The following is an 18,169-nucleotide window of genomic DNA, read 5'->3' as shown; positions in this document are numbered from 1 at the left end:
GCTCTGCAGGGACAGGAGACACAGGGTCCTGCCTGCATGGGTAGGGCTGCTATGGAACCATCAAATCTGATCATGGGAGCCTCCAGAGCTGGGGGGTTCCTCTGTTCTCTGTGTGGATGTTTCTGACTCCATGCTCCTTCCCTGTGTGCTGTTTTCCCTGGGCAGCCCCTCTCTGTCTCCTCGTGGCAAGGAGCTTGGCCCAGGGGAAGGGCTTGGGGGGTTCCTCTTGTGTGTGCACAGCTCTGAGAGGGGCGGGTTTCACAGTGTCCCCTTTCTCTTTCCCTAGCTGTTCCTCCCAAACTGAAGAAACTGAAAAGCCCAAATGTTCACGTGGGTGAGAAGATTTCCCTGAAATGTGAGGCGACTGCTGGAAACCCTCAGCCGTCCTACAAATGGTTTAAAGATGGGAAGGAGCTGAAGAAGAGTAAAGACATCCGGATCAAGTATGGGAATGGGAAGTAAGTATGACACAGAGCTGCTCTGCCTCTGCTCACTCAGGGTCTGGGTCTGGGGCCATCTGGCTGGAGGTGCTGCTGTGCTCCCCAAGTCTCTGCTGAGCAGCACTGAGGGCTCCCTCAGAGCCACAGGACCACCCTCAGCCCAGTCACCATGGCCAGGAGAGCAAGCAAGATCCCCAGTGTCCTCAGAGAGTCGTGGAGAGTGGGGCAGGGCATGCACAGGGAAGGTGTTGGGTTTGTGGATGGGCTGTCCTGGGGTCAGAGAGGCACTGGATACCTGAGACAGGTGTCCTGTGACGTGGGGAGGCTTTCCCTGGTAGCTGTGGGCAGCTCAGGTTGCCTGGGGTGACTCCTGCTCTGTGATTAGGGGTTGGATGCAGAAGTACCCAAACCCAGCTGTTGCCCCATCACTCAGCAGCCCGGCTGTGGGAGGAATTGGTTTGTTCCCTCCTGAATTTAGGTGGACACAGAAGTGTCTAAGGCCACTGAAAAATCACAGAATGACAAATTAGGGCTGGAAGGGAGCTCTGGAGATCATCCAGTCCAACCCCCCTGCCAAGGCAGGGTCACCTGGAGCAGGTGACACAGGAACGTGTCCAGGTGGGGTTGGAATGTCTCCAGAGAAGGAGACTCCACACCCTCCCTGGGCAGCAGTTCCACTGTTCTGCCACCCTCAGTGCAAAGAAGTCCTTCCCCATGTTGGGATGGAGCTTTTCATGATTTAGTTTATGGCCATTGCTCCTTGTCCTGTCCCTGGGCACCACTGAAAAGAGGCTGGCACCATTCTCTGACACCCCTTGGAGATATTTATGTGCACGAATGAGATCCCCTCTCAGTCTGCTCTACACTGAGCAGGGCTGAGATGAAAGATTACCTCACCACACTGATCAGGTGTCATGGTCATCTGCAGAGACCTTGTCTTGTGCAAATCCTTCCATCTGTCCACCCAGGGCAAGCTCCCTCACATCTGCCCTGAAGTCCCCACCCAGCAAAGCTCTCAGGTGGCTCTCAGTGACTGTCACCCTCAGCACCACCTCATGCAGACAGGGCTAAACCTGGAGATAGAGACCCCAGTGGCCAAGCTGAGGGGTTCTCACTGGGAATGGATTCAAATGAATCTATGTTGATATTTCTCAAGGCCCAATATTTACATATGATATATCTTAAAATTATTCCATTATCATGGCTATGCTTGCATTCATACATCCTGACCTAGCCAGCAAAAGTCAGCTTGCAACTGCCTGACCCCTTGGAAAATTTGATTCTAATTCTTTGCTAACATATGTTGTGGGTGTGTGAATACAAGGTCATCATGGACTTGTTAGAGTAGCAATTTTTAAAGAAAGAAGAAGCCACTACAAATCAGTTAGAAAAATCTCTCTGTGTCTGAATGGGGCGTTGCCAATTGCCCTAATTTAATTTCAGTCCTGTTTGGTTTAGTTTCAGAGTCACACCCAAGATGGTTGACCTCCTTTGTAATAATTCCAGGGCTTGTGGCTGTTTGGGATGAGGCAGTGAGGTGGTCAGGGCATCCCGGATTACTGGGTGCTGCCTGCTCAGGAAGGGCTGTCTGGGCTTGCAGGCAGCAGAGACAGGGCAGAGCTGTGCCTGCCTCTCTGTGTCCCAGCAATGGGCCCCCAGGTGGGTAATAATTAGTATTGAATCTGTGGTTCTCAGAAGGTTGATCAATCTCTTTAGTCTATTATCATTATTAAGAAATGTCTTGCTTTTATAGACAGTAGTGATATATCTGGACATAAAATTGGTCCTCTAATCTAAATACCATCACCACTGGCTAATTAAGAAACTACTTTTTGGTAAACAAATCCTTATAACACATTCTACATGTTCACAACAGGTGTAGCAAGTGAAGAAGATAAGAATTGTTTCTCTTTCTTTTTTCTAATTTTCTCACAGACTTTTCCCAGAAAGGTCTGAGAAAGTTATGTGTTGCTCTCCGTGGCCTGAGGGCTGCTGCCACATTTCTCCTCTGCTGCCCTCACTGTTTTTGGTGTCCCTTGTCAGTCTCGTGACCTTTGTTGTTTAGCAGTGGCTGCTGGGGCTGGGATGCCCTGCAGAAGTGTCTGCAGCACGCTCTGCAGCCAGGCATGGGAATCCTGCCTGCCCAGGGGGCTGGGGAGCAATTTCCCTCAGAGCTAGAGAGCAGCCAGCCCCAGAGCAGACACCCAGCACTGCCCCGCTGTGCTCCCAGTTATCCCAGCCCTTCCTCTGCTCCTGGCACCCCGTGTCCAGCACGAAGCTGTGGCAGGATGGCATCCCACCCCCAGCAATGGGGACATTCAGTCCCTGGGCCAGGGACAGGAGCAAATGGAAGGAAGGTGCTCCCCTTTCCTCAGGACACTGCTGTCAAGTCATAATTTTGCATTTACCAGTTTCCATGGCAACATGTTGGCTCTCCAGTGAGAGGCCAAAGATGTGTGGTGCTGGAAGGGCTTCCTGCTGGCAAAATAAGCCCAAGGATAAACATTTTAAGGAAAGCTGAGCACCAGCGTGCTGTGGTGTCTGAGACTCCCTCAGCAGCAAAGGTGTGAGCCCAAAGCATTCCCAGAATTGCTTCCCATCCCAGCCTTTGCTCCCTGCTGCCATTAAAATGTGCCTGTCTTGTGCTGGGACCAGGCTGTGGAGACTGGACCCAAGCAGCTGTTGAGCAGAAACAAAAGGAAATGGCCTCAAGCTGTGCCAAGGGGGGTTTGGGTATCAGGAAAACATCTTCACTGAAATGGTGGTCAGGCATTGGAACAGGCTACGCAGGGAAGTGGTGGAAGGTCAAAAATTGTGTAGATGTGTCACTCGGGGACACGGCTCTCTGATGGCCTTGGCAGTGCTGGGGGAATGGTTGGATGGGGTGATCTCAGAGGGCTTTTCCAACTGAAATGATTCTGTAGTTCTGTGGGACAGTTCTGAGATAATTACCCCGCAGTGAGTATTTGCCCCTTGTTTAGCAGTGCAGGAACACTTCCCTGAGAGCATCTGGGTGGGTCTGTGCACACCCACCCTGGCATTGCCACCTCTGTCCCCTGCACCACGTTTGCTGGGCCCCAGAGCTGAAGAACTCGAGGCAGAGTGTTCACTGGCATTGGACCTGCCCCCTCTGGTCTTGACTGCATGGAACAAACACTGGAAACTGCTCAGAGCAGGCTGAGGGCTGAGAGAGCCCTCATGACTTTGATGTCTTCATTATGCAGCTGGTGGGGCCAAGTTTAGTGGAGGGACATGTGATATGGGTGTAGAGCATTACTCCCAGTGTGTTGGGAGGGGACTCCAGGGAAGGAGAAGCATCCCAAACTGTAAATCTCTGAAAGGACATCTTACTCTATAATGATTACTTTAAGAATAATGGGATTTATACATCTGGCTCCACTTAGAGATAGCACTGGTCTCCAGATAATCCTCTGTGCTTCCCTTCAGTTCAGAGTGGGGATTTCAGAGGGCCAGAAATGGAGCACTGGGAAGGGACCTTCACAGGGAAAGTACACAAGGCAAAAACTTCTCAGGCTGTGCAGGACCTGGCCAGGTGCACAGGATCATTTCTTTAGAAGTGTAACACCTAATAGAGTTTTCTCTTGGAGCCAGGCAAAAGGAGCCCTCCAGCAAAGTGATGTCCATAGTGTTTCCCTTGGCCCTGTGAGGCCCTGGAAGAGCTGGGCACAGCTTAAATCTGTCTCCAGCACTGAGATCTTTAGCATGCAGAGGATTAGAATGGGAGACAAGAACATGGTTGCCCTCTGTGATTCATTCCTGGCTTTCCTCCCCGTGTGTTTAAAAAGCCTTGAGGTTTCTAACTAGAAAGTATGACTGAAGCTCATTTTTTTGGTGATCAGGTTTTTGTTTGATCTCTAGAAAAGAGGATCTCTTTCAAAATAAGGGATGTATATGTTGTAAGGAGGAGAGGAGCACTTAACTGCATGTCAGCTTTTCAGCTTTTCCATCAATCATTTTCCCTCTTCTTTTTAAACTTACCGTCAAAACTTCTGGTGCCATCAGGCAAAGGAGTCAGGTTTTTTTAATGGATATTTGCTGGAGGGAGGGGAACAATTCTGATTCCTCCTTTCTGAACTTCATGTTCCATCTGTAATTAGTGACAGGCTGGGGCAAGCCCAGCTTGCATGAAGGGGAAACCTCTTTAAGGTGGAATAAATTCTTGGCTGGAATTTTATCTCCATCTCAATTTAGATAAAACACAGTTGATGGGAAACCCAGAGAAATTACCAAGAAAGAATTGCCTGTGGTAGTGGAAGTACAGCCTAGTGAAGGGCTCTCCCCCCAAGCTGCCAAAGTGATGCCATTTTTGGCTGAGTGTGTCTGAGGTGTGACTGAGGCTCCCGAGAAATTCAGGTTGGGTTTTGACTTTCTGACTATCCTGGCAAATGGTCAAGTGCCAGCTGCGGAGGAAGTCAAGGGAGTTTTTGCTTGTGGAGGTGTAGAGGAGCTTCCCCTCTTGAAGTCATGCTCAAGGCTCAGCCTGGGACACGCAGATGTTCAGCTGGAGCCCAGGAGCCTGTGAGTCCCCGAGCTGTGCCTGTCCTTACAGCCCTTTCCCTTTGTGTGCTCTTCTACCAAGGGACACTGCTGGGGTGATGAAGTAGGCGTATCATTAGATTGGAGAGGGTTGGCAGTTCAGTTTGGGACAGGCTGACCATATGACATCCCTTGGGAGTAGTGTCCTACTTTCAGTATCACCAGGAATCCCTATTGTTAGCCTGTAAGTGGAGCCAAGGGATACCCTCCTCTCCTGTTTCTGTACAGTAGTCCCTGAGGCGATGCCACTTGAGCAGATTCATTGCTGGGGTCTTCCTTGTAGGGCTCCCAGTTGTAGATTATTCCCCACCCACAATGAATGGGGCTGTGGTCTTCCCTGTACAGCTCACTGCACTGGAATGAAGGCCAAAAAAAAAAAATAATGCCAAAGCAGCAGGGGAAAGAGAGTGCCAATAAAGATAAATGATTTCCTAATTAAGCCTGGAGACAAGGAGGGGCAAAGAGGACTGTTGAAGCCTTGTGGGAGCCAGAGTGAACCCAAGCAGGCTATACCACCACTCTGGCAGGGGTCTTTGGGCTGACATTTTTAAACAAAGGAAAAAGCTCATTTGACAATGGATCTTGCAAGAGCAATTCCAGATGCCTTGAAGCGAAGACTCTTCTCAAGCACCGGTGTTGTTATAATCACCAGGGGAGCTGCTGCCTTGCTAACTCTCACCATGGCATTATAAGTCTCCGATATTTGGGATTTGGTTTTAGCTGCTGAAGGCACTTTATTGGAGGGGGGTGTGAAGGAGACCATCTCCTTTGTTTGTTTGCTTGTTGTTTCAGAGGAGATGATGGACATCATCTTGGCCAATGCACCTGGGACTGAACCAGGGAATTTGAGAACTGAAAGGAGAAGCAGTTGGGTCTTGAGCTCAAACAATCCACAAACTTTGCAAGCTGGGGCTCCTGAGAGAGTCAGGGATTGGACATTTAATCAAATTTGTCTGCATTATAGCTGCTAACAAGTCACGGTCAGTTGCTGGGCTGCTTCAGCTGATGAGCTCTGCAAACTTGGAGGTGGAAGGAGCTTTATGTGCCTGAAATTTGGTGTGGTTTTTCCAGCCATATTGGCTGCAAACAAAAACAAAATAAAAATCTCTCTCTACAGACCTTCGCCCACTGCAGTTGCAAAATGTCACAGATTAGGTCAAGGCCCTCACTGAGACATGAGCTGAAATCCCATTCATCCTGTTTAAGTTAAAATGTTTTACCTTCGGGGAGGAGGGCTGGGGTGAGGGCTGAGGCTGCTGGCAGTTCACCCAGCACAGCACATCACAGACCTGCAGGCACAAATTTGCCATGGAGCAGACTGCTGAGGATCTATGACGTGTACCAGCTGCAGAAAAGTGGCCTGGGGAGAAAAGAATGACACGAGGAGACCCAAAACTTTATCTAAATCTCTTACACGCCCTGTGTGTGACCACGGTGCTGTTGCACAGAAGTTTTGAGGAAGTTCCCTGCCCATGTGAAGGTGCCATCCCTTTCCCATGATTCCTGTTCCCCAAAATGCTTTTTCCCTGTGTCAGTATTTGCAGCCTGGCTCTGCTCATCTCCATTGCGGAGCTCTGTCCAGGGCTGTCTCCATGACAGCTGCTCTTGGTATGGCACCTCCCTCTCCTCCTTAATTCTTTATAACTAATGTGCTTTGCTTTAAAGGTCCTCTCAGGCCTTCCTCCCCACTTCTAGCAGTCCCTGCAGTTTTGGTCCAGCCTCTGATTTGCCCAGCATATCAACCTCCACCCGATATGTGATACACTTCCAAACTAGGACATCTGTGCCTTCTCCCCAGCAGCGCTGCCCTCTTTTCCCTCCCTGCCACAGAGCCAGCTCAGGGTTTGGTTGCTGAGGTAGGGAGACCTGGGCACCCCAAGGGGCCTTTTCTCTGTATTGAGGTCACACACTCTTTGGGATAACAAGGGATCTGTTCCACATTTGGTGTTGGGAAGTCCCTGGGAAGTTTTGGGACTGTTCCTGTATGAGATCACAGGAAGCAGGGAAAGAACCTGCTGGGAGCTGGCCTCAGAGCACTGCTCCAGGACCTACATTTTCTCAAAGAAATTAAAATCCTGGCATTGGGTTGGAGAAAGCATTCATAGGATGGATCAATTGCCCTGAATTCCAGGAGAAGTCATACAAAGGACCCTGCAGTGACGTTGGGTCTGTGCATCAGCCAGAGCCCCAAACTCAGCTTTTACTCATTTCTTGACGTCACACCCTGGCAGGTGCCACAGCCTGGCCTGGCACAGAGAGAGGCAGCAGCATTGCACAGGGATTTGCCTCTCAACACAGCAGCCACAAAGTCCACTCCAGGCACTGGTGTGGTTGTGTGTCAGTGCCTCTGCTGCCCCACACCTCTTCCCATTGCCAGAACACCCCTGGCTGCATTTGAGCCTGGAGGGCGTTGCACAAGTGACCCTGCTCTTTGGAGTGTACTTATTGATCTTGTCCCCTCTTGTTGACACTGTCCAATCCAGAAGTAACTGGCCCTCACTCTGAAACCAGTGTCAGTGTCAGCTCTGCAGAGTGAGGACTGGGCGAGTCTTCCTCTTAAAATCAGCCTGTCCCAAGCCTGGGCACAGAGGGACCACAGCACTGCTGAGCAGAGAAGGGGCAAATCTGCTTTTCAGGTTAGAACAGCGCTTTCATGTTGGGGAACAGGGGTAGGAGAGAGCAGGTAGAGTGGGTCAGGGGATGGCTGGTCCTGTCCTAGGCACTGTGAGGACATTACTCATCATCCCACCATCCCAGCAGATCAAGAACAGAGCGGGTCAGGAGATGGTGTGAGGGGAGGAAGGGAGATAGAGAAGGGATGATGGCCAAGCTGAAAACTCCAAACCTTCCTGTCCTTACCCCTCTTATTTGATTGCTTTGCTTGAGGGCATTTCTGTCCCCTTTCCCATTTGTTCTTTCTGTGGCTGATACTGAGCTGGCCAGATGATGCTCTGGAGGCACAGCAACCAGCATAGGACACTTGTTTTCCTCAAGCACTGCGAGCACAGCCGCCCTGCCCAGCTCTGCCCAGCTCTGCTGAGCACAGCTGGAGGGCAGAGAAGAGATCAGGGGGGCTGTGCAAGGGAGAGAATGCTCCAGGCTGCTCCTGCCCTGAGAAAGCAGCTTTGCCATGGCCATGCCCACACTGCCTTTGCATTGCAGTGATTCCCTCTGTCTGAATTAACCCACTGGGTGCTGGGGATGATGGATGTGTCCCCCCAGAGCCCCTGCCCCAGCCAGGGGGCTGCCCAGAGTTCAATGGCTGCTGGACAGAACTTGTGGTTTGTAAGCTGGATATCCTGAATCTTCTTGCCAATCATTAACCTGCTCTTTCAGGGCAAATGCAGCTTGGTGAGAGTGCCAGGGCAGCAGGTAGGCACCAATTAAATCTCTGGCAGGATGCAAGCAGTGCACGTTGCAGCAATTGCTGGCACTCCTGCTCTTGGCAATGCCAGTGTGCTTCCTGCTGCTGGCTCTCCGTGCAAACAGAGGGGAATGGAGTTAATGGGTGACCACAGCAGGGCAGCCAGTGTGTCCTTTGCAAGGGTCATGTTTGGGAATTTCCTTCTCCTGGGGTTTCAGGTGTGTTTACTATGCACAGTGCTCTTCATTGACAATTTCGGGGCCACATATGGGGTAGTCTCCAGGTTCTCTTCATCAGCTCATTCCTTGACTTCTTTGTTACTTATGTGTTAGTTACCCTATTTTTAGAAGATTGATCAAACACTACAGCAGTAGTAATCCTAGAGCTATTCTTGTCCAGAAGGATGCAGAAGAGGCTGAACTCACACAGGGAACACAGAGTGTCTCCTCAGTGCAGTTGTCATGGGGGCAGCTCATGGCAGCTTCTCTCCTGATCCCATGCTCTGACATGAATGGCTTGGTGAGGAGATGACCTGGGAAGATGGCCCCATTTCCACTTGGCAGTAGGTAAGAGGGGAAAAACGATTCAAGCTTGACCAAAGTGCTGGTGGGAACATGACTGCTGTCATGGGAAGTTCCTCCTTGGCTCAGATACAGGGCCTGTTTCTTCTCCTCTCACTGCACTGGAGGCCTCAGGGCCTGAGCTCACATTTAGATGTCTAAATTACAGCCGATGAGGACACCCTTCCCAGCCAGAATTTGCCAGGATCTTTGTGTAGGTCCTGGCCAAGGGCTGATCTCCCTGTTTCCCATTGTAGTCTGGAGATTGGCACTGAAGAGGGTGATTTACTCATCCCTCCAAACTGCCCTCTGGGGGACTCTTTTCTCTTGGCCAGAAAGGTATTTTGGGGGATCTTCTTTTGGCCAGGCTGAAGGTCTCCTTGTGAATCCTATCCCTCAGAGCTTGCAGACAGCATATTCCCCGTGGCTTATCCCTCCACTGGCACTACAGGAGATAATTAGTGCGTGGCTAAGTCATATGTGCTGAGGGTCAGGGAAGACAATGAGGCAGATTTTCCCCCGGAGTAAAGAGATGTCAACAGAGTTGCACTGCAGTGAAATGATGGGATCTGTCAGTGACCCTGGCCCTTTCACTGAGCAAACAGCCCGGGGCAGAGCCTTCCTCCAGAAGAATGGCATCGTCTGGCAGCCAGGCACCCTTGTGAACGCACACGTAGGGCTCTCCCAGGGCCTGCTGTCCCCAGGAGCCTTCATCCCACACTCCTGTGCCCAGTGTAACTCCTTGGAGGCCACTCTTTGGTGTGTCTGTGAAATCAGCACTTGGGAGAACAAAGTACCTGCCCCTGGGGACAGCAGGGGGAGGAACACAACTTGGAAAAGATGATTTCCAATGGAGTTTTGTGCTATTTCAGGAGCGCTTGGAGATAGTAAAATAGAGCAAAACCAGAGTGGTCACCCTTGACACACACAGATCAGGTGAGGACTTGTCCCTTTGACATCCTTCAGCTCAGTTCTTCCAGTGCACAGGCATTATCCGTGTTAATTAAAAGGCCCATGGTTAATTCTGTGAAGCAAGGTAGCTCTCTGGCTGTTTCAGAATGCTTCTTGGAATGGGGAAATTCTCTTTGCATTTATGCTCCACATGAAGGCTGATCCATATCTCCAGCCTTAATCTCCTTTCCCCTGAGTCTGTCACCAGACATTATACAGCACAGTGTGGAGACCAAGAGGGGCCACACCGTTGGTCTGGGCTATGAAAAGCAAGAAAAAGCTCTTGATTTTTCAAGGGGATCTTCCAGTCCAGGATAATTTCAACAAATTGTGATGGCAAAAATAAGCCCTTTTGACAGTACAAGTCTTATGCATTAAAACAAAGTAATCCCCTTTGGTTTTACCTTGATGTTGCTATGTTCCAAATGCCAGCATCACTCTTTATTCTGCTCACATTTCTCTCCAGTTCCAGGTAGAAGACCAAATGTCTCTCACCCTGTTGTTGGAGCTGAGTCTGTCAAGTGTGGCTCCTTTTGTGCCACTCCCTAACTCATATCTTTGGGACTTGCACCCCCTTATCTGTAAAAGATCACATACCTAGGTGATATTCTAATGCAGTAGTGGATTTTTCCAGTTGCTCCACCTGGTGAAATGTGCTGTGGACTGAGATTGCCATGCAGCCAATTATCATTGTAACATCTGTGCCCTGGCAGCTGAAGGCAGCGTGTCCATTGATGCTCTCAGCTCTGCCCTGGCAGAGAGCCCCAGCATGCTGATGTGCCAGGGTGGTGTTTTCTATGGACTCTGAGTTAGAGCCTTGCTCTTCCAAGCTGCTTTCAGCATGTGCTTCCTGCACTGCAGCCTGTCCGAGAGCTGGTTTGTAAAACAAATGGTGTATTCTGGCAGAGAGGGTTGAGACAGCTGGGAGAAAGTAATGGCTGGGCTGGGAGCAGGCTTGGAGTTGCATTCTGGAGCCATCTGGCTCTTTTGATGAGCATTTCCACACCTTCCTCTATGGAGGGAGTGGGGAACATGCTCCTGAACAAGGTGCTGCAGCCCAGCAGAGCCCAAGCCCCCATCAGGCACCCTTTGTGCCTCCCAGCAAGGTGCAGGAACCAACAGGCACAGGGCAGCAACAGGCACTGCATACCCTTAAATGTCCTTAAATGCCTCTCCCTTGTGATTACCTGACTCCAGAGGCAGCACAGCAGTGAGGGCCACCATGCCCAGGGCTGTCACAGGCTGTGCTCAGAGATTTGAGAACATCCAGAGGAAGGTGTTGCACTGGGAGTCGAGGCAGAATCACCCCTCTTATTTAGGCTCCCATGTTGGAATGTGTTGGCCCAAGCCACTGCACAAATGGGTTAGGGGAGACCTACAGTCAGAGCTATTCAAGAGGTCTTTGCATACTGTCAACATTCGTTTAGAAATTGCTCCACATGTGGCCCCAGCTCATGCAATGAGCACTTGACCGCATCCTGTAAAACAGGGCAGCGCCTGTTTCCTGGGAGCTCTACCAAGCCGTCTCCAAGTGCTTTTAATTTACTAATATAACTAGTGAGATGTTCCTGCTGTGTCCTTGCGCCGTGCCTCCCAGGAGAACAGCTTGTCAGGGTGTTAAAAAGATGCCAGTGTGCTTCTGTGAAGGGCTTCCTATGGACAATGATTTGCACATCCCAAAGAAAAGTCCTTCTCAGATGACGCATGTAACATTGCAACTATGTCCGAGCCTAATGATTATTTTCCACATAAATGGAATTATATTTGCCTTCAGCAACATCGGCCACTGGGACCTCTTTCTAAAGCTGGCAGCGCTTCCAAGTCTCTAAATAAAGTGACACAGACCTGAGGTAAAAGCTTGGGGTAGAAAGCAAACAGAGATGTTCTCATGAGAAGAGCAGACAGGGTGGGCTTTGGTAAGATGGCTAAAATGGAAGAAATTGTAGTAAACCAGAGGGTCTCATGTGGGAGTCCCACTGCGGTCTCATGAGTGGCACTCAGTGTGTGTTGAAGGCTCCTATAGATCCCTGTTAAAATGGGCAACAAAAGGTTTTGCCTGTTAGTCAGAGCCATCCCAGAGAATGAGTCATAGCCAGTGGGAAAGGCGATGCTCCTTCCCGCAGCGCCGCAGAGCTCTGCCGCAGAGCTCTCCCTCTCCCATGGAGCAGCAGCACGGGCTGGGAGGTGGCACGGGCTGGGAGATGGCACAGGCTGGGAGGTGGCACAGGCTGGGAGGTGGCACGGGCTGGGAGGTGGCACAGGCTAGGAGGTGGCACAGGCAGTTGTCACACCCGCCCTCTCCTGCTCTTTCGAGGCACATCTGGCTGGTAAGATGAATGTGTGCAGCTCAGCCACACACATCTGTAGTCCATTGGAGTGTGGATTTGGGGGACACAAGGTGCTTGCCCGTTTTTTAGGTTGAGATGAAGCTGTCAGTGATATGTCCAGGGCAAACCCCAGGGACTGGATGAGCAGGCTGGCGAGGGGTGAGTCCCCTTGGGTGCCATGGGTGTTTGTGCTGAGTGTGTGGCACTGCTGGAAGCAGCTGGTGGAGCACTGACTGCTCAGCATCCCTGCTGAGGAAGGTGCAGAACAGGCATCTCCTCTCCACATCTCCGTCTGGCAGGCAGATCCCACTGTCCATCAGTAAATCGGCTTCTTTCCAGTGTGGAAAGCCTGTGCTGGAGTGCTGGGACTCTGGGCCTCAACTTCTCACAAGACCTTTTGGGTGAATAAGAGCAGGTGTCAGACCAAACCACACAACACGCTCAGAGCAGTGGGTTCAGAGGGAGATGTTCACCTAGCAAATCCTGGGAAGGGACTTGTCCAAATCCTATCCAGGCTCGAGTGCCTATTCAGCAAGCTCAGACAGCTCATCCTGTCAAGTGGGGGTGACCCTCCAGACAGCATCCCAGGGCCAGGAATGGTTGTCACTTCATGAGGTTGGTCAGCAATCGAGTAAGAAATGTCTGCTGTACTTTTCAACAGAAAGATTTCCAGACTGCAGTTCAACAAGGTGAAGCTTGAAGATGCTGGGGAGTACAGCTGCGAAGCGGAGAACGTTTTAGGGAAAGACACCGCAAAAGGCAGCCTGAATGTGAAAAGTGGTAAGTGAAGAAGCCAGCAAATGTCTCGAGCTGTCTGCCATTCCACAGAAAGGTTCTGCACATGGTCTGTCTTGTATTTTGTTTCATGCTTTCAGGATATCAAGTAAAACAATCTTGGGAGATAAGAAAAATGCAGCTTAGCATAAATGTTTATCTTTGTTATCTGTCACTGGTGATGTGGTTAATTTACATTTTAAATAAACTTACAGTCTATGTATTTTTTAAAAAAGGGGTAAGGAGGAAAGAAAGCTGGTGGGCTTGATGTTTTCATTTTTTAAAGAATTTCTGAGAAGCAAAACTCACCAGAAGACAAGTAATTAGACCATAGCTTTGTGATGAGTGAAGTTGCTTCTGGTTTTCATCCTAGAATGTGTGCTCCATCTCTTAGAGCTCAGCGGATGGAGTCTGAGGTTAGGTGGTTTTATTATTATCTTGGTCATAATAATTATATTGCTTAACACGATGGTTTGGATGCACCCTCCGGCTCAGAAAGTCCCTACAGTGGCTGCCAGAAGCTGGGAGGGCACAGCCAGGGAGGGGGTGACTGTATTTCCTAAGCTCTTCCTCCTGCCATTCACAACAGGCACTGTGGCAGCCGGGCTGTGAGCGCTGGGCTCTGCCTCTGGGCTCTGCAGCCCCTTGCTGGGATCCAGGTTTTTGTTCTCTCACCAGCCTCATCCCACTGTGAGGGAAGGTAGCTTTCTCCTGCTGCTTTCTGGCAGTATTTTTTCTCTTAACTTAGCGTGTTTGCCATCCTGAGTCTTTTGTTCCGTGAAGCTGCAGTGTCACACAGCCTCCCCTCAGCCTCAGTGCTGGCAGGGTCTGGAGGAAGGCCACCCATGCTCACACCTCCCTGCCTTCATCCTCCACGTCTGTGAACTCAGCCCTGCTGCTCTGCTGGGTTTATTTCCAGTTCTGATAGAAAAAGGTGTCCTGAGTAAGAAACTGAGGCAGTGCTCTCCTTTTTTCTTTCTTGGTCACTCTCTGGCTGTCCCACGCCACACAGACTGCTCCAGTTTGATGGGAGCTGCATGTGCAACCTCCCTTCCCCGTGTGCAGCCATCAGAGCCCTGTCTGCCTGCTCTGCTGCCCCTTCCCCAGCCCAGCACCCCTCTCACAAGAGGAGGAGTGTGGTTGAGCAGTGCCTGCTGCAGGCCCTGCCCACCAGGGACACGCACACCTGGCACCTGCCAGGGCTCGGCTCTCCGTGCCCAGGGAGCCACCCTGTGTGCCAAGGACCCTCCCAGCAGGGGTGGGCTCCCTCCTGAGCTGCCCGATGTGTTCAGAGCTGGAAAATCACGAAAGACACACAAAGATCTCGCTGTGAATGTGGGGGGTTACCTGCCTGGATGAATCCATGCTCTCAGCTGCCTTGTCACTGCCCTTGGCTCGCTGCTCAGCTGCAGGCACACCTTGCTGCTGTTTGCAGACCACCAGCACAGCAGGGCCAGCTGAGCCCCTGCAAGGGCAGCCCAGGTGACGCTGATCCCTGCAGGCTTTTGTGGCCCTGTCACCCCTTTGCACTCTTTTTTCCTCTTTTCCTGGAGCTACGCAGAGTCAAGCAGCTGTCCTCAGTATGAAGGCACGTGCTGTCCTGGAGTGTTCCTCTCCCCTTACTGCCGGGCCGTCCTGGGGCCTTGCAAGCTTTCCTCACTTCTGCAAGCTCCCTTCTTCTGTGGTACCTTTCAGTAGAAAACTCCTCAGGGCGTCTGAATGCACATGTGTGTTGTTCCCTGTCTCTTCTTCCCCAGCATCCTTAGCACTGATCCTGTTGTGGCTTCCATTGCAAAGTGCTCTTTGCTCTATTCCAATACCACTTTTCAGTTTCAGAAAAGCAGCTTTTCAGCCATACAGATCTGTTGCAAGTCACCAAACCCACCACATCTTTAGAGAGAGACAGAGAGAGAGTGGCTGCAGAGCAGAGACCCCTTGGCACTTAGAAAATACCCCTCAGCCAAACCCTCACCTCACCCCTCCTCTACAATTACAGCATTTCCACAAAGCTCCCAGCTCAGAAATAAATGCTTTTGCATTGAGAAACTTTGTGAGGGTGTTAATTTCGGAGGAAATGCTTCTGGACTTAGTCAAAATATACTGCAATATATTGCAGATTTTATCACTGAAGTAAATTAGATGCTTTCTTATAAAAAAATATCCCATTTCTCAGTTCTCATGATTGAGTAGTCTAATGTTGATATCATATGAGGGCACAGTTCAGGTGTGACTGTTTCAGATTCTTTTTTTCCTCAAAAAATTTCTAGGCATCTCCTCAACTGCCCTGCCCCTTATCAAACACTGCAGAAAAAATCAAGTTGTACAAAAAATTCTTTCTGCTTCTAGCTCTTTGTGGTGGTCCCACCCCTGTCTCTGGCAGGACTGCACCCCCAGCCCAGGCTCCTGGGGCTTTCTCCTTTGTGCATCCAGAGGATGTGAGGGACTCTCCAAAGGTGCTGGTGCTGCCAGCAGGGTTGAGTAGAGCTCCTGTTGGTGTCATTGGGCTCCCCAGGATCCTGGTTAAAAAAGAGGAAATCACTCCCTGTGCTTGTCTCCCCTAATACCTGGGGTCCTGGCCCTCATCTATTTCCTCTTCCTCCAGCTCTTGTATGAGCATTAATTTGTGCTGCAGAACTTCACATGGGATGGAGGCTCTTCAGAAAATCCCACATTTTCTTAAACTCCACATTTTCCCCACTACCGTGTCCTGCCATCCCATCTTTGCACTCTTGTGGCCATCAGGGCTAAGGAAACCTCCCACATTTTCGCTCTTCTCCTGCCAGGTGAGCCCTGAGCCATCTCTGCCTCTTTATGGTGACACGAGGCCCTTCACAGCGAGGGGACATCGTGCCCTGTGCCATCCCCTGCAGGGACACTCCTTGTCCTGCCTGTGTCACCTCAGTCCCCTGCCCTGAACCAGCACTAACACCTTGACAGCCCCCAGCCTGTGCCCCCAGCAGCACCTGCCCCTCTGCTCCTCCCCACAGTAGCTAAGCCCACCCTGCTCCACTCAAAAGAGATATTTTGTTCACTACTTTCTTACCTTAATTTCCCCAGGAACAACGAAAACACCACAAGTCTTACCAGCCTCAGAAACTAAAATAGTTGTTATGGAAGAAGAGTGTAAGTACCTCTCCCCCACTCCCCCCATACAGCTGCTTTCCCCTGATTTATTTGCTATTATGAGACATTTTGCATAAATGCTTTATTGCCTCCCGGAATCTTCTTTAATCACTCCTTCTGTCTGATTTTTCCCAAAGCCACTGGTCTTTCTTTCCCTAGATCTTAAAAAAAAAATCTGATTTATATTGCTGGTGTCTATCTTGGAGAGGGAAAATTTGATAACTATTGCAATGGCAGCTTGAAGAACATGCTACTTAAAATTGCAACTGAACTTTAAGCATTCCCAGCTCTTTCAGTACATGGGGTTATTGATACTTGCAAGACGTGCTTGTTATGGCCTTTGATTTAACAGGGTTTTCTTTTATCACTTTGTTTTTGTGTCTGGGTTTGGGGTTTTTTTGAGGATAAAAACAAAATAGGCTGTAGGAAGTACAAGAAAAAAGACATGAGTCTTCTAAGCATAGGTAGTGAGAAAATTGCAGAAAATCCATCCATGCCCTGCCATCCCATTTTTTTCTGAGTCTCCAGAAAGCAAGAACAGATTTCCCCAAATCCTTAATTTGATTTATTGTGGCTGAAATGCTTTTTAGCATTCCCTCCTACTCAGTTGTCCCAAAAGCAGTAGAAAATGGGCACAGAGCAATAAAAATCAAGGAGGGGATACAAGTGTAGATTAGAATCCTGGTGCCTGGATGTTGGCTCAGCAATTTCTGGTGGGGGGTGTTATGTCTGTGTCAGGGGGTCTCTCTCCAGTGGGAGCCCACCAAGATCCTGGCAGAAGCCCTGGGAAGCCAGGACCAGGCAGAGATTTTAATTTTTTTTTTGTGTGTGTTTCCATCCCAGCTGCAGATGCCCAGAGCTGAGAGCACAGCTGGCTGTGCCTCACTGTTGGCAGTTCTGCTCTGTAGATTTTATGAGGATGTTTCCTCCTTTGAAAGCTCAGTCTTTTATGAATTTAAAGGAAATCTGATTGCAGCCACAGCAGGCACTGGCCAGGTATTCTTTAAAAGCTTTTTTGATTAGAAAACTGCACTTAAAATGTGCTCTTGTGTTGTGCTTAGCCTTGCATTGCACCAGAGATACCAAGCTGAGATACAGCATCATTAATGCCATGGCCACACCATCCTTCCCCGGGATTTTCCCTTTGTTTTCACCAGAAGCGATCCATGCTATTTTTTGCATCATATTGGATTAATGCTATTTTCTTAAAACCCAAATCTCAGAAAGGGAACACAGAAATTTCCCCTTTTGGAAACCTTCTTTCCTTTGTGGGTGCATCATCACTTTTGTTTTCCCCAATGATGGGAAGAGATGGCAAAGTCCCCAGAATTAAAGCTGTAACTCACTTTTCCCTTCACATTCCTGTTTTTGCAATATCTCCCAAGTGTTATCTGAACAACTCAGAATCTCTCTGATTTTTATGGTGATTGATGTTGTATCATAGAATTGCACGTGTGTACAGCATATGGGGAGGTGATGAAGATGCTGTGAGGTGGGATGATCTGGAGAGCAGACAAGTATCTCATTCTTGTAAAAGTCTTGCATTTATTTTCAATATCTGTATTGAGTCACCTGTAGGTTGTTCCTACTCTCCTTGTTTCACTGAAATCTTGTAAATCACTTGCTAGAATTCAAACACTGATGCCCCCAGCACCTGGTTTGTGAATAGCATGAGGCTCCACACAGCTTTGTTTGTGCTGCAGTATCCTCATTGGTGGTGAAGATGTGTTAAAGGAGACACTGTTTTGTGCTTGTCACAGCCTAAGGTTGTGCAGTTGGGTGGTCACAGTGGCTCAGCTCACAGGCAAGGACTTGCAGGGATGTGGTAACTTGATCGTGTGTCCTGACGCAGAGAGAAAAGTCCTTTATGCTCATTTCAACATCCAGAGGGCCCAGAATGGTAATGTGATCCTGTCACAGTGCAGCATGAGGCAGCTAAACAAGGTTCAGGAGTCTGTGGCTATACATATGTTGGGTAAACAGGATAGGAACCTGTGCTGACATTTAGGGTGTTCTGATGGAGGCAGAAATGGAAGACGGGTCAGAAAAATCTGGAGAGCATGCAGAGATGGA

At 49.7% G+C, this 18,169-nt stretch overlaps 1 protein-coding gene across 4 annotated transcripts in view; it reads left to right on the top strand.

Annotated features, from left to right (window-relative positions):
• The window catches only part of NRG2 (neuregulin 2), a 154,730-nt gene that overhangs the window by 97,208 nt on the left and 39,353 nt on the right, over positions 1-18,169 (top strand). For 3 of the 4 annotated variants that reach the window (XM_064388286.1, XM_064388284.1, XM_064388285.1), the window contains exons 2-3: positions 287-458; positions 12,861-12,979. In XM_064388286.1, coding sequence (XP_064244356.1) covers positions 287-458; positions 12,861-12,979 — 291 coding nt within the window. Of the gene's footprint in view, positions 1-286; positions 459-12,860; positions 12,980-16,030; positions 16,097-18,169 lie in introns of all 4 variants that reach the window. The other variant, XM_064388287.1, reaches the window with a different exon arrangement.

Source organism: Passer domesticus, chromosome 13 (genome assembly GCF_036417665.1).
Source record: "Passer domesticus isolate bPasDom1 chromosome 13, bPasDom1.hap1, whole genome shotgun sequence".
Classification (NCBI taxonomy): Eukaryota; Metazoa; Chordata; class Aves; order Passeriformes; family Passeridae; genus Passer; species Passer domesticus.
This window is presented reverse-complemented; position numbering and strand designations above follow the sequence as displayed.